Source organism: Lissotriton helveticus, chromosome 7 (genome assembly GCF_964261635.1).
Source record: "Lissotriton helveticus chromosome 7, aLisHel1.1, whole genome shotgun sequence".
In the NCBI taxonomy this organism is placed as follows: Eukaryota; Metazoa; Chordata; class Amphibia; order Caudata; family Salamandridae; genus Lissotriton; species Lissotriton helveticus.
The window spans coordinates 182,170,122-182,184,174 of NC_136068.1; the positions used below are offsets into that span (position 1 = coordinate 182,170,122).

The 14,053-nt window shown below is 43.7% G+C and overlaps 1 protein-coding gene across 1 annotated transcript in view; it reads left to right on the forward strand.

Annotated features, from left to right (window-relative positions):
• The window catches only part of ZSWIM3 (zinc finger SWIM-type containing 3), a 47,964-nt gene extending 35,191 nt beyond the window's left edge, over positions 1-12,773 (forward strand). Inside the window, exon 2 of the mRNA XM_078651899.1 lies at positions 8,445-12,773. Coding sequence (XP_078508025.1) covers positions 8,445-11,496 — 3,052 coding nt within the window. The 3' untranslated portion in view covers positions 11,497-12,773. The remainder of the gene's footprint in view (positions 1-8,444) is intronic.
• Positions 12,774-14,053: the final 1,280 nt, after the last annotated feature.

Sequence of the window (14,053 nt, forward strand, 5' to 3'; positions counted from 1 at the left end):
GAACTGTTGTCAAGTGGTTCACTTCCTTTCTCCACAACAGGTCGCAGAAATTCAAGAGCAACAACCTGATGTCCTCGCCAGTACCTGTAACGCTGGGCGTCCCCCAAGGATCCTCCCTATCCCCAACTCTGTTCAACCTAGTGATGGAACCTCTCACCACCTTGCTACAAGCATCCAATTTACACTTTCACATGTACGCCGATGACACCCAATTATATCTCAAATTACAATCCCCCAAAGACATTTTGCTGCTGAACTCAACGATCAGAAGCACCCAATCCTGGCTGGCCGATAATCATCTTAAACTCAATGCTCTGAAAACAGAGTTCCTTTTGATCTCACCTCCAGCGAAGATCTCCACCACTCAAAGTTGGCTCAAACACCTAACGGCACTCAATGTCCAACCCACCATCGTGGATTCAGCAAAATCTCTAGGCATAACCCTCGACACCAATCTCAACATGCAGCAACACATCAGCAAGGCAACTAAGGGAGCGAATTTCCAAATCAATACCCTGAGGAAACTTAAACCTTTCCTCCCAGCCAATGACTTCCAAACCGCAGTACAAGCACTAGTCATCCCTCGAATAGAATATGGCAGCGTCGCCCTCTGCGGACTCCCTCTAACTACTACCGTACCCCTAAGAGCTTCTCTAAACGCTGCAGCGAGGCTCATCACTGGGTCAAAAAAGCACTATCATATTTCCCCTGACTTGAAATCCCTGAACTGGCTGCCTTTTGAAGCCAGAATACATCTGAAAATCGCCTGCATGACTCACAAGGCGGTACACCTGAACTCTCCCGGCTACCTCACTCAGAAGTTGACAATCTCTGGCGGCGCTAGAAACACTAGAGGCACAAACAATCTTCTGCTGAAACCCCGTAGATTCCGGAAGGAAAAAACATATAAACGCTCCTTCTCAGGAATGGCACCCAGAATCTGGAACTCACTCCCCCCCGAAACTAGGCTCATCTCTTCCACTACACTCTTTAAGAAAGAAGTGAAAGCTATCCTCATGGCAAAATACACCTGAACTATTAATTCGGTCTCCTTAAGAATATGCACCGATCTGTATTACTTGTTTTGACCCCGCTGCATATTTGCATTACTAGTATTATTGATTTACTGATTTACATGATTGGCTTTGCCCGTACTTATGTGTACTGTATGCTCGTCTGACTTACTTGTTTGACTAGGTTCCCTCATGTACCCCTTCTGTGTAAGGCGCTCTGATATCTGCAAAGATCTTGTCCGCGCTATATAAAACTTTCAAAATAAAATAAATAAATAAATTCCAGCGCCAGCACTTAGTTTATGGTGAACTTGTGGTCAGAGCCTTTGAGAGTTAGTGCACATATGCCTGAGGTATTTCCACATGTTAATTGAGTCCCAGGGAATGATTGCTTCAGGGTCCGCCGTGTTTTTTTTTTTTTTTGGATAAGTGGGAATTTTAAGTACTAAGAAGTCAGTGCTCCAAAGTTGCCGGGAGCTACCACAAGGTTTCAGTTTCTTGGCAAGATAGTGCGATTGACCGGAGTGAGTGGTCGAGTTTGTGCTATATAAAACTGCAAAAAGCAAAACAAAGTGTGAGTTTAACTTCATAGGGCTTTTCCCCGGCATGCCAAAGCTGCTTTCCTGTGACTTTAATCATAAGTACCTCTTAGCACCTCTAATTGGATCCAGAATGATTCTCAAAAGAGGCCATGCCGAATTCTAGGCCTGCGTGCTGTATTTCGTGCCAGTGTGGTGCTGGGCCACAGCTGATGACAGGCATCCACTCATGTGAAACAATGTTTGCTCTCGGGTTACTTGGCACCATGGCCTGTGGCATCACTGATTAATTTCTGTGGGGCCCTCTGTAAGGTAGGCCTCGGCTGCACATCAGGTGTGCATGGGCCCTGGGCCCTGGGCCCTATGCATTCAATCAGCATTGCAGCATTGCAGCGTTCCGATTTCAGTGCATATTCGATTATATGAGCCGTGCAGTGCTCTAGGTCTGTGAGGGTGTCTGTTAGCAACAGCTAACCACTCACAAACAATGTTTATATACCAATTGCAAATTAAAAAAAAATAATAATGCAAAGCATTGTAATTTACAATGCCAGTAACTCAAACTTTAATGCTGCGAGACCTATTGCATTGCAAATGCTTGTTTGGTAGATTTGTCAAACAGCGCCAAAGTTATTAGGAAAACAATGCTTTTCCTTTGGAAACGATCTTAACTGTAACTATCCAGTGGAGATTGTCACTGGGTAATAGATATATATATATATATATATATATATATATATATAACGCTCCAAATCCCTCCAACTCACGGAAAGAATAAGACCGCACTCGAGGATGAAGTTTTTAAACGCGCTAGATTTTATTTAGCGGAGGGGTGCACACAGACGCGTTTCGGCGGTCTGCCTTCGTCAGTGTGTGATGCACTGTGTTAACTTCCGACATTGTTTTAAACAAATAATGATCACTCCCACATTCAATTAGGCATGGACATAAACAAGGGGACTTTCACCTCACATGGAATAGGTGCGGCCATCTTGTAGTGTGTGTTATATATATAACACAGATTGACATTATACATAGAATGTAATCAAGTGGTTAAGCCCACAGATGGGCATACGCATTATTCCATGTGTGGCGTGTCAGAATAAAACGTCATGATTAAGACAAAAACATACAGCCGTGGATCGGCTAATGTCCCCATATAAGATACATGGTCCAAATCGCCTATAAACAAAAGAATAAGTGACTTCCAAAGTAACTTAAGAGAGGAAAGTGGGGTATGTGTACAGTGAGATGCGTCACGTGCAGCAGCAGAAAGACATGTGTAGTTATTCACAACACGCAGTTCACATTTCATATTGACATTATAAAGTGAGTCCATAGTAGAACACAAGTAGTGAAAAGTGCTTATTATATACAGTGGAAACTAGATGTGCAGGAGGCTCTTGTAATATGTCCATATATTGTTCCCAGTCAAATTAAAAATTCATTTGATCTGGATCACAAAGCATATACGATGTCTCTTAAATTCATAATAAGAGGTTGTAAGACAATCATATACTGTCAGTCATATAGCAATGTGAAGAGTCTCTCACATAATTAATATATACATGACAAAATTCAGACAAAAGTTCCAGAGCTATTATGTACATTGGTATGTAATTATTCCATATACGATGATAATAAGAGGTTCTCATTGCAGTTCATTAGGATAGACTATCATCTTGGAATAGTGGCTACCAGGTATTATTCTCTACTCATTTCCCCAGATGGAAGGCCATCTCCTCCCCACTGTTAAGACCTTTGGGATGTTTAGTACAGAGATCAATAATATATCGGGACTCAAGTCTCCTCCATCTGCGTAAGCGGTCACCACCACGTATGTTCGGGGGTACAATATCAAGGCCGAAATACTGAAGCTTGTTCCGGTCTCGATTGTGGGCCTCCGCAAAATGGCGAGCCACCGGATAGGTCTGATCTACTTTGTCGATGGCTCGCATGTGCTCTAGTATTCTGAGCTTGGTCTCCTTGATCGTGCTCCCAATATAGCGTAAGCCACAGGGGCACTGTAGGCAATAGACAGCATACTGTGTGCTGCAGGTAATGAATTTGTTTATATACATTTTCCTGCCAGTTTCTGTTATGACATAGGAAAGGACGCGTTTACTACCCGCGCACGCTTTGCAGCGGCCGCAGGGGTAAAAGCCTCGTTGCTCCCTTAGGGTATTGTGGGGCACTTTCTCTAGATGACTGTTCACCAGTATGTCGCCTAGTGATCTGGCTTTGCTGAAGGTTAGGAGTGGCTGGGTTGGAAGATCTTCTTTGAGCACGCTATCAGTTAAGAGAATATGCCAGTTCTTCCGTAGCATTGCTCTAAAGCTTTCCGCTCCTGCTGAATAGGGGGTTATGACTCTAAACTTACCCTTGTTGTTCTCACCTGGCAAGCCTCTACGATTGACCTGTTCACGGTTATTGTTCAAACGGGACTGTCTCTCTATTTTCCTGACTCTATTGAGAGTGTTATTCAGTATTCTCTCGCCATACCCCCTAGATCTAAATCGGGATATATATATATATTATATATATATATATATATATATATATATATATATATATATATATATATTACAAACAATGAGGTTGCCCTTTGAAGAACCGTCTCACAACAGAAGATTGACTCCATTTTAATTGAAGCGGCCACAGTTCGGTAAAAGTGCAGTCTCCCCCACAGTTCAATGCACTAAAGCCCTACGCGTTTCGAACACTCCTGTGTTATTGATCACGGGCAAAGTGAAGACAAAACATGACGGCAATTCAAAGGAACCCTTAATGAATACTAGGTCCCGCCCTTGTGGGCGTCTGCCGACAGGCATGCTGGTACCTGTGGTTTCCTTGTGTTGATATCCCCAGTGGGTGCCGTGTTGTCCCCAAAATTGTTCCAACGTACTACCCATGTGGGTTTGGGCAGAAGCCGCATCTCTCACCAAGCTGTTCTTTAACATGCCGCTCAACCTGGCTCTCCTGTTCCACGGTGTTGGAAAGTTCAAACACCAAGTCCGCTTGTCGCAGCAGGACGTTTCCGCGACCTGGACACGGCCGCTTTTAATTACAAACAATGAGGTTGCCCTTTGAAGAAACGTCTCACAACAGAAGATTGACTCCATTTTAATTGAAGCGGCCACAGTTCGGTAAAAGTGCAACCTCATTGTTTGTAATTAAAAGCGGCCGTGTCCAGGTCGCGGAAACGTCCTGCTGTAACCGTGATCAAGGACAGTTTACCTGTCTGAAACGCGTAGGTGGGGAACCTACAAGAAATAAACAAAAAAGTCACATAATTGAGGTGGTGTGCGGCGTCTTCCTTTGAAGAAACTTTGCTGTATTCAGTGATTTGCGAGGGTGTCCCGAACCTCGCCGCCTGCACCAGCTTGTGGCCGCTCCTCTCATATTGGGACTTTTGCTGTAATAATAATAATATATATATATATATATATATATATATATATATATATATATATATATATATACACACACATACATACACCTCCATTAGGTTTCTCCAAGATGTACTTTAGTAATCCTGTGAAAGATTCCTATTACTTAACCGATATTTTGGCTGAAATTTAAAAGGAAACCAGCATTGGCATAGCCAATAGGTCTCATCTTTGAGAACCTATAAGTGTTTAGCCAGAGATATTGACTTTACCTATGTCTTTAAGCTACCCGGTACAGAAGTTTGCAGCATGCTGGAAAGTTATAATAAAGGTGTCGGAAGCATTTTTGTTACCTTAGATATGACCAAAAATGCATTATGTACAACTAAACGACCATATTAAAAACAATGCCTTGAGTTTTTTTTGTCCTTTCAATGCTGGCAACTCGTATCTGCCTGTCCCAATGGTTGGTTGCTTGTTTGTGTTTTTTGTTGTTATGGGGGGAATAAATAACAGGAGGGTGAAGGTCAGTCAGTCCGTGAGAGTCAGTCCATCAGTGAGAGTCAGTCCATCAGTGAGAGTCAGTCCATCAGTGAGAGTCAGTCCATCAGTGAGAGTCAGTCCATCAGTGAGAGTCAGTCCATCAGTGAGAGTCAGTCCATCAGTGAGAGTCAGTCCATCAGTGAGAGTCAGTCCGTCAGTGAGAGTCAGTCCGTCAGTGAGAGTCAGTCCGTCAGTGAGAGTCAGTCCGTCAGTGAGAGTCAGTCCGTCAGTGAGAGTCAGTCCGTCAGTGAGAGTCAGTCCGTCAGTGAGAGTCAGTCTGTCAGTGAGAGTCAGTCTGTCAGTGAGAGTCAGTCTGTCAGTGAGAGTCAGTCTGTCAGTGAGAGTCAGTCTGTCAGTGAGAGTCAGTCTGTCAGTGAGAGTCAGTCTGTCAGTGAGAGTCAGTCTGTCAGTGAGAGTCAGTCTGTCAGTGAGAGTCAGTCTGTCAGTGAGAGTCAGTCTGTCAGTGAGAGTCAGTCTGTCAGTGAGAGTCAGTCTGTCAGTGAGAGTCAGTCTGTCAGTGAGAGTCAGTCTGTCAGTGAGAGTCAGTCTGTCAGTGAGAGTCAGTCTGTCAGTGAGAGTCAGTCTGTCAGTGAGAGTCAGTCTGTCAGTGAGAGTCAGTCTGTCAGTGAGAGTCAGTCTGTCAGTGAGAGTCAGTCTGTCAGTGAGAGTCAGTCTGTCAGTGAGAGTCAGTCTGTCAGTGAGAGTCAGTCTGTCAGTGAGAGTCAGTCAGTCAGTCAGTGAGAGTCAGTCTGTCAGTCAGTGAGAGTCAGTCTGTCAGTCAGTGAGAGTCAGTCTGTCAGTCAGTGAGAGTCAGTCTGTCAGTCAGTGAGAGTCAGTCTGTCAGTCAGTGAGAGTCAGTCTGTCAGTCAGTGAGAGTCAGTCCGTCAGTCAGTGAGAGTCAGTCCGTCAGTCAGTGAGAGTCAGTCCGTCAGTCAGTGAGAGTCAGTCCGTCAGTCAGTGAGAGTCAGTCCGTCAGTCAGTGAGAGTCAGTCCGTCAGTCAGTCAGTGAGAGAGTCAGTCCGTCCGTCAGTCAGTGAGAGAGTCAGTCCGTCCGTCAGTCAGTGAGAGAGTCAGTCAGTCAGTGAGAGAGTGAGCGAGTCAGTCAGTCAGTGAGAGAGTGAGCGAGTCAGTCAGTCAGTGAGAGAGTCAGTGAGTGAAAGAGAGTGAGTGAAAGAGAGTGAGTCAGTGAGTGAAAGAGTCAGTGAGTGAAAGAGTCTGTGAGCGAGAGTCTGTCTGCGTGAGAGAGTGTCTGTGTGAGAGTGTCTGCAAGAGAGAGAAGCTCTTTAGTGGCGAGTAGGGTCAGGATTTAATTAACAGTAATAGATGGAAACCCTGAGTGCAATATGACCATGCCCAAAAGCAGGTAGTGCTCAAGATTGCTATTGAGAACTCAATTAGCGAAAATCACCAAGTAATCACGCAAAAACAATCACTGAAGTTGCATAAATAATTAAAGATTGTATGTCTTTCGGTAATATGTGCTAAGGGACATAAACCATGAAAGACCCATCAATTCATGACATCACAACAGAAAAACGTATATTATAATTGAGGGAGATAGGATGGTGATGTGCACCTGCGGGAGCTTCATTGGGAATCATACACAGCTAAGTGCAGTCAGTCGAGAAGCGCTGGAAGGGAGGCAGATGGCGGCTGCTCGCGTGCACGCTAGCACTAGGCCACCAAAAGCCTGCTGTGGCAGCACTTTGAAAACCCCAATGCTAAATGTCTTGGAGCAGTGCATGCGCTGGCTCGGCGAGACCTAAAAACAGTAGTAATATACCTTGAACTTTTACACCTACGGTTAGGCAGCTGGATTTTTTGGCTATTTGGTTCCCCTAGCCTTCAGTTCGAAAGTGTATGCCTCCAAACTTCCAGTGAGACACAATTGTACATCTCGGTGACCAGTTTAGGAAGGCAGTTGAACACAAGTTATGTACATGTTCCGAACTGTTTATACACAGAAAGACTGTTGTGTTCAATGTTCAACAAGGCTGGAATAAAAAGTACACTTGCAGGTGTAGAAATGTATTATAAAGGGGTTACTAAACATTCACTTGGCTTAGTGGTCAAGTTGTTTCAAAAAACTGGAAACGCTGTAAAAGAGTATGATGGGCAGTTCCCCTTTGGGGACAGTTGGTTTTTATTTATTTCTCCTGTTCTGGTGTGTAAATGCTCGTGAATCGTAGCTAGTTGAATCTTTCAGTCCTCTGAGCTATCTAAAGACTAAGATTAACCATAATGCTACAAATTCCAGTCATAGATGGGTCTAACTGTATAAATAGGGGCCATACCTAGCCCAGATGGGCACAGGCAGGCGTTCTATTGGCTCTATGGTGGTATAACTTTTGGGTGAGGGGCTACTGTGGCGCTTGACTATACTGTTATCACACCCATTAGTCTTTATTCCTCTGCCCCTTACTCAGCAACTAGAGCTACCATTGATGGAAGCCAGAGGCAAAAAGACAAAATGTAAAACAGAGCAGATTGGTATTAGTAACACTAAGATGTGTTACTAGTTTTACAACCCTAGCTCATACTTTTCCTATCAAAGTATTGTGTGCCATTTTTTAAACAAGTAGAAAAGTGTCCTTCCTGGTAGAGACAGAAGGTCCTAATCACCATTTCCTGTCATAACATCATAGCATGTATACTAGAAAATCCACTCCCCCGCACAGTAAAATTCCTGTGTATATCTGAATTCTGGGTAATAATGTTACATTATCATTTTAATAAAAAGAGAATTCCACTTTTCAACTTTCTACTTGCCATATTTTTTACTTTTAAATGTCAAGACTTGAAAGGTGTAATAAATTGCTTTGAAAAGTATGTCATAGGAGTAGTATTGTTTCATGTACTGGGAAGCGATAGGAGGGCTATGCAAAGCATCACTTGAGCAAGTTGTAGGATTAAATGCTGCAAATTTGCATTTTTAATCTTTCTTTTGGTTTGTCCTACAGGTTTACTCATGTGAAATATATATGTGTTGAGCCACAGAGCAACAATAAGAAGAAAAAGCAGCTCTCTAATGGCTGTCCAGCTTATCTTGTTCTGGAGTACAGTGAGGAATTGGATCGTCTGGTGATCAAGGAACAGAACAGCAACCATGTCCACCTTGGCCTGAAGGATTCTCCAAAATTGAATGAAGCAACTTCAAAAGTACGAAAAATTTCACACCAGCTCCACAGCAGCTCACCTCGGAAATTACCCATTCAGAGGCTGCGACAAAGAACACCCGTGAAACATTGTCTTATCAAAAAACGTAATCGCATTGGTATTCATGCAGGTTTAGGGGTGTTGCAGACCAGGAAAAGATCTACTACTGCAAATGAAGAAAGTACATCAAGACGCAACTCAACCTTTTCTCAAAAATCAACTAAAAGGAAACTTCTGCCGAAGGATCCTGTGGACCCTCTACCGATCAAAGAACTTAAGTGCAACAGCACATACGAGGACTTAGGTGATAACCTTTTTGAAAGCAGCATTTTTTCTTCAATACAAGAACGGTCACCTGGGCCTGTGGACAACCAGGTGAACAAAGAGCACAACAGCATTCATGCTCCTATTGATCAGAAGGAGTCCCTAAATGGTAGTGCATCTTCTCCTTTATGGGACTGTGCACTGGGGCCAGACAAAAGCCCACCTCAAAGACTACTAAGGAAGAGGAATGGGCAAAACCTATGTTTGGAAACCACTTGTATTGAGCAAAAAGTAAAGCTTCTTCCATCTGGTAACCGCCCAGCTTCTCCAGTTGAATCAAATACCGTCTCTTTGTCTTCAAAGGAAAAGGTCTCTAGCTTCTCGCTTGAACGGGTAACAAATGGCGTTAAAGAATTATTGCGAATTGACAGTGGCTCCCTTGCCTCATTTAGTACGGATACCATGGAAAACCTTGATATGCTTAGCTTCCAGACCAGCAAAATGTGTGCCCTTTTCACAAAATTTCCAGAGAGCCTGTTGCTGCACCGTGTTCACAGTAAGTGTGGTTACATACTTTATGCATTCTTAGTGGAGAGTAAGGAGCGAGTCGGCAAGGTAGTGCACTTTGCAGTGCTCAAAGAAGAGACTGCAGAAAGTATGTCCAAAATGCTAAATGTCTTCGCTCAATTCAACCCGGAGTATTGGAAAGTAAAAGTTATTTTTACAGATGCAACCTTTGCTCACAAATCTACTTTACAAGAAATATTCCCAGCATCACAAGTTCTGCTTTCAGTTTATCACACAGTGCAGCTTATTGAGAAGAAGGTCAGGGCGCTGTCAGGTTTCCGGGAATACCTAGAGATAACTCTGAGAGATGTAGTCTTCTCTCCCTCTAATGAGAACCGACAGAGCCTATCTAGGATGCTAAAACAGTTGTTAGATCCTCAGTTTCACCAGTTCATAGAGACACATTGGATCTCCTGTGAAATGCTCTGGTACATGCATGTCAAGAAGGGACTCCATTCTTGCAGCACCTACATGGACAGTCTGCAGATGATTACTCACAAAATCACTAGTGTCTACAGCAAACAATCATCCTTGGAAAACAGTATCTTATACATTGTGGAATATGCAGATTGCTTCAACTCCAGAGGTTTAGAGAATTTTAATCAGGGTTCATTATACAGTACAAAATTAATTCATAGAAACTTAGTTCCCAAGAAAGTAGGCCGGAAACCCAAGGACAGTAGTACAACCAAATCTTCACCTTCCCCTGATGTCCTGCCACCAAAGTCTAGCACGAGAATTTCCTCTTTACCTTCCCCTTCTGTGCTGCTGCCTAAACTGGCACAGCTGTTGCCAAAGTCTGCATCATCAATGTCCAGACCAGAACAGCCACTGCAGCCTAAATCACAAACCTCAGCGCAGCCTGAACCAGAATACACTCTGCAGCCCGAACAAGATTCCCCCATGCTTGCAGAATCAGAACCCACTGTTCTAGTAAAACAAGAACCTGTTCTACCTGAGACCAATTCCCTGCAGCCGAAAAGAGAATCCCCGCTACTGGAACCTTTGCTGCCCAAAACAGAACCGTTACTATCTGAATCAGAAGGTCTGCTCCCCAAACTGGAACCTTCCTTAAGGCAATGGGACCCCTTTCTGCCTGAATCGAGCTCTCTGCTGCCCAAATCAGAGCCTCTGCCCCAGCCAGAACCCTTGTTACCTAAACTAGAGCCACTACTGAACGATTGGGATCCCTTGCTGGGAAAATTCCTGTCCAAACCAGAACCTCGGTTGCCTCAACAAGAACTGATGCCACCTGAATGGGAACCTCTTCATCCCAGACAGGAACCCTTGCTACCAGAACAAGAATCCATGCAGCTAAAACTGGACACCCAGTTGCCCGAACCAGAATGCCATCAACCAAAACTGCTGCACAGCCCCGTGCCCTCTCACTTTCCCCATCAACAATTGCTCAGAGATGATGATTCTGTGCTTAATGCCCTAAAGGAAACCTGCACAGAGGTGGCATATCAACTATGTCTAAGTGAGTGGGAGGTGGTGAAGACGTCCAGTCGCATTATTAAAATGTTCGAAGCTGCCACTTCTGTAAAGCTTGTCGAGGACATACATGAGGTTAGCCGTGACTGTCAAACATGCAGCTGCTACTTCAACAAACGGTATAGACTTCCCTGCCGCCATATTCTGACCATCCTGCACGTTCATAATCGTCCAGTGGAAGATGATATGGTGTGCCCACGATGGCAGAGAAAGTATCAGCATCCCACTTTGGCAGACCAGGATATTCTAGGCCACATCAGGTGTTCTGCCATCAATCAAAAGGCAGGTGAGGCACGTTTTTCCAAGATTAAGAGCTTGAGTAAGGAGCTAGAAAACCTGCTGATGCAATGTGAGGGACCTGAGCTGAAGGAAAGGTGCTCCACCCTTCATTCAATACTGGCCATGTGGAAGAAATCCCAAAAACCAGTAGAAAATGGTGTTGCGGTGGAGGAGGAGGAGGAGAAGAAGATGAACAATCTTGGGGAGCTACCTCTGCTCTGGAGGATACAGGATTATGGAAAGGTTGGGTAATGACCTGCAGATCAGGCCTGAATAGGGGCGGACATCTCTGCACTGAAATGGTGAGCCTGTTTTATTTCTGATAGAAGGCACTGGTGGGGAAAGATAAACATGCCTTCAGATGACCAAAGTACATGTTTCATAAATGCCAAGGAGACGTGGCATTCACATCTTTAATATAAAGACTCCACTAGAATGGATTTTTGAGGGTATTTGTTAGACAAGCAATGATGTGTGGGCCATGGCACCTAAGGGATGGCAAGTCTTATCCCCTTTTTTTTTTTACTCTACGGCTCCCTGCCTATTGGATGGACCATATTTTATTCCCCATCCCCCTGAAAATGTGCTGTTACTCTCTAACCCTTTTCACTGCCGTTCTCACTGTTTCTATATAGACACACTTGCAAAGACTTGTTTTTCAGAAGATTTTGAATTAAAATTAGGGATGCATCACAACATGCCTTCTATAGATTATGTCGGTGATCTCTCTGATTCCATACACCGAAAATTAAACACCAGGACTGTGCTTTCTATTCACAGGTTTTTTAACTTGCAGCTCTGCTTTCCTCCCACGCAGTTTTGCATAGTTTTACCGATGTGTAGTTCCTCATTTTGCAATCCAGCACTTTGACTTTACATATGACTGTGAAATCCTACTGTTCTGCTGTAAAAATGGATTACCATATGGTGCCAGATGTGCATCTCATGCTGGGAGGGCCCTCCACACAAGTCTTCAGTTGTTTTCGAGTAAGAAAGTTCCTGTTGAAAATGAGGGCTGGTGAGCTTGTGTCATACCCATGGATAAAAGGACAATTATGTGTTTTTGTACACTGTATCTTTATTTAATGTAGTGAAGGATACGGAAAAGCCATATTCTTTGCCTAGGGGACTGGGCTACGGCAAGTCTTCTATTCTGGTATTTGCTGACCAAACAAATGTATTTTGGAACTGTTGGTAAGCAAAGTTTTAAATATTGCAAAGTACATTTAAAATGATGTAACATTTATTAACTGTTGGCTGTCACCTGTGCATTAATTTCAGAGAAATGGGCCAGTTGGGGTTGTAGGCATGACCCCATGCCAAAAGACTGCAGGATGAGCAACTTCGGAAAAAATGGGTGGAGTAACAGTAGAATCCTAGTCCTCCCTAGGACTGGGCTGTGAATGTGGTAAATCATCCCCACTGTTCATTCACTTGATCTTTCTGATTTGTCTTACGTTCATTCGCTGTGTCCCATTTTTCTGCATGTGATGTGCCAGCAAGTGATTTAAAATGAAGTACAGAAATTATTTCTTGCTTCCGTGTCTTGTTCTGTTGAAGATTAGAATTTACAAGCCTTTCGTATGATGGATTTCAACTGGATAACCTTTTGTTAAATTTATATTATGCCAGACTGGATCTGGAATTTCTTTCAGCGATACTTGGTCACCTTGCTAGTTGGCACCACACAGAGTCCAGAGAAAGGCACACAGTACCCGTGGATCTTTTCTTTAAAATTGTGGAGCAGGTCTCTTTTCAAGTCATTGAACTTAAAACCTGTGTAATGTCTACATTTTAGCTATATGTAGCGAATTTCCACAAGCAGTGTTTATGGGGGTTTTGCATCCTCACTTGAGCTGAAAATGTGAGACACAGTCTGTCTTAATAAAAAATTCTAATGCCATTAAAGAAAGGGAAACCAAACTCATGACTGCTTTCATGGAAAGGTAGTCTTGCTTTGCCTTCCAGAAGGAGGACTTGCTCCCCTTCTCACACTCGGTCAAAGTTGTTCCACTTCTCTGTCACAAAACAATAATGAGCATTGGCATAGCCAATAGGTCTTGCTTTTTAGACCGTATGTGTGTGGTCATGCAGCACATTATACTGGGTGCTGTGCAGCCATGGGTTGAGGGAAGTGGGTGCAGCGGGACAGTGTCTTGTCTGTCTCTCCTAGTCGCCTATACCTGACCATACTTAATAGAGCACCCTATGAAAACTGCACTATTTAAATTCTGCAGTACTTTTCTGCACTGAGCTCAAAAGGCACTATTTACAGAGTTTGTTTCATGTATGCGCTGAGCAATTGTACAGGAATAATTATCCCTGCAGCTACACCAAGCTGACAATTCATATTATCATGAAAAAAGAGCGATACCTATTGGCTTTGTCAGTGCCCAACCTCTCTGTTAAACGTAGTAAAAGAAGCAGCTTGTAATGTGGTGAAGTGTTCAGTCACATATACAGGAAGGGGATGGGTGTGTCATGCTAAAGTGACACGTGAAAGTAGTGAGTTGTGTCTGTGAGAGCAAAGATTGGGGAGCTGGAAGCAGCATTTCCTGTTCGTGTTCTGTGAAATGCCAAGGTGGGCGCAGCTGGGCACCACAACGGACAGACTGTATGAGCGAGGGAGACAAATCTGTCTTCAGTGTCGGCATCCATTCAGTGGTGATTGTCTCTTTAGACACTGACGCTTCCAAGGAGTGAGACCAATAGTACGCAACAGACTTGCCCTGATTAAGCTAGTGGCAAAAGCATGTTGGCATGTTTGAGTCATGATTATAAGTACATAATCTATAATTAATAGTTACAG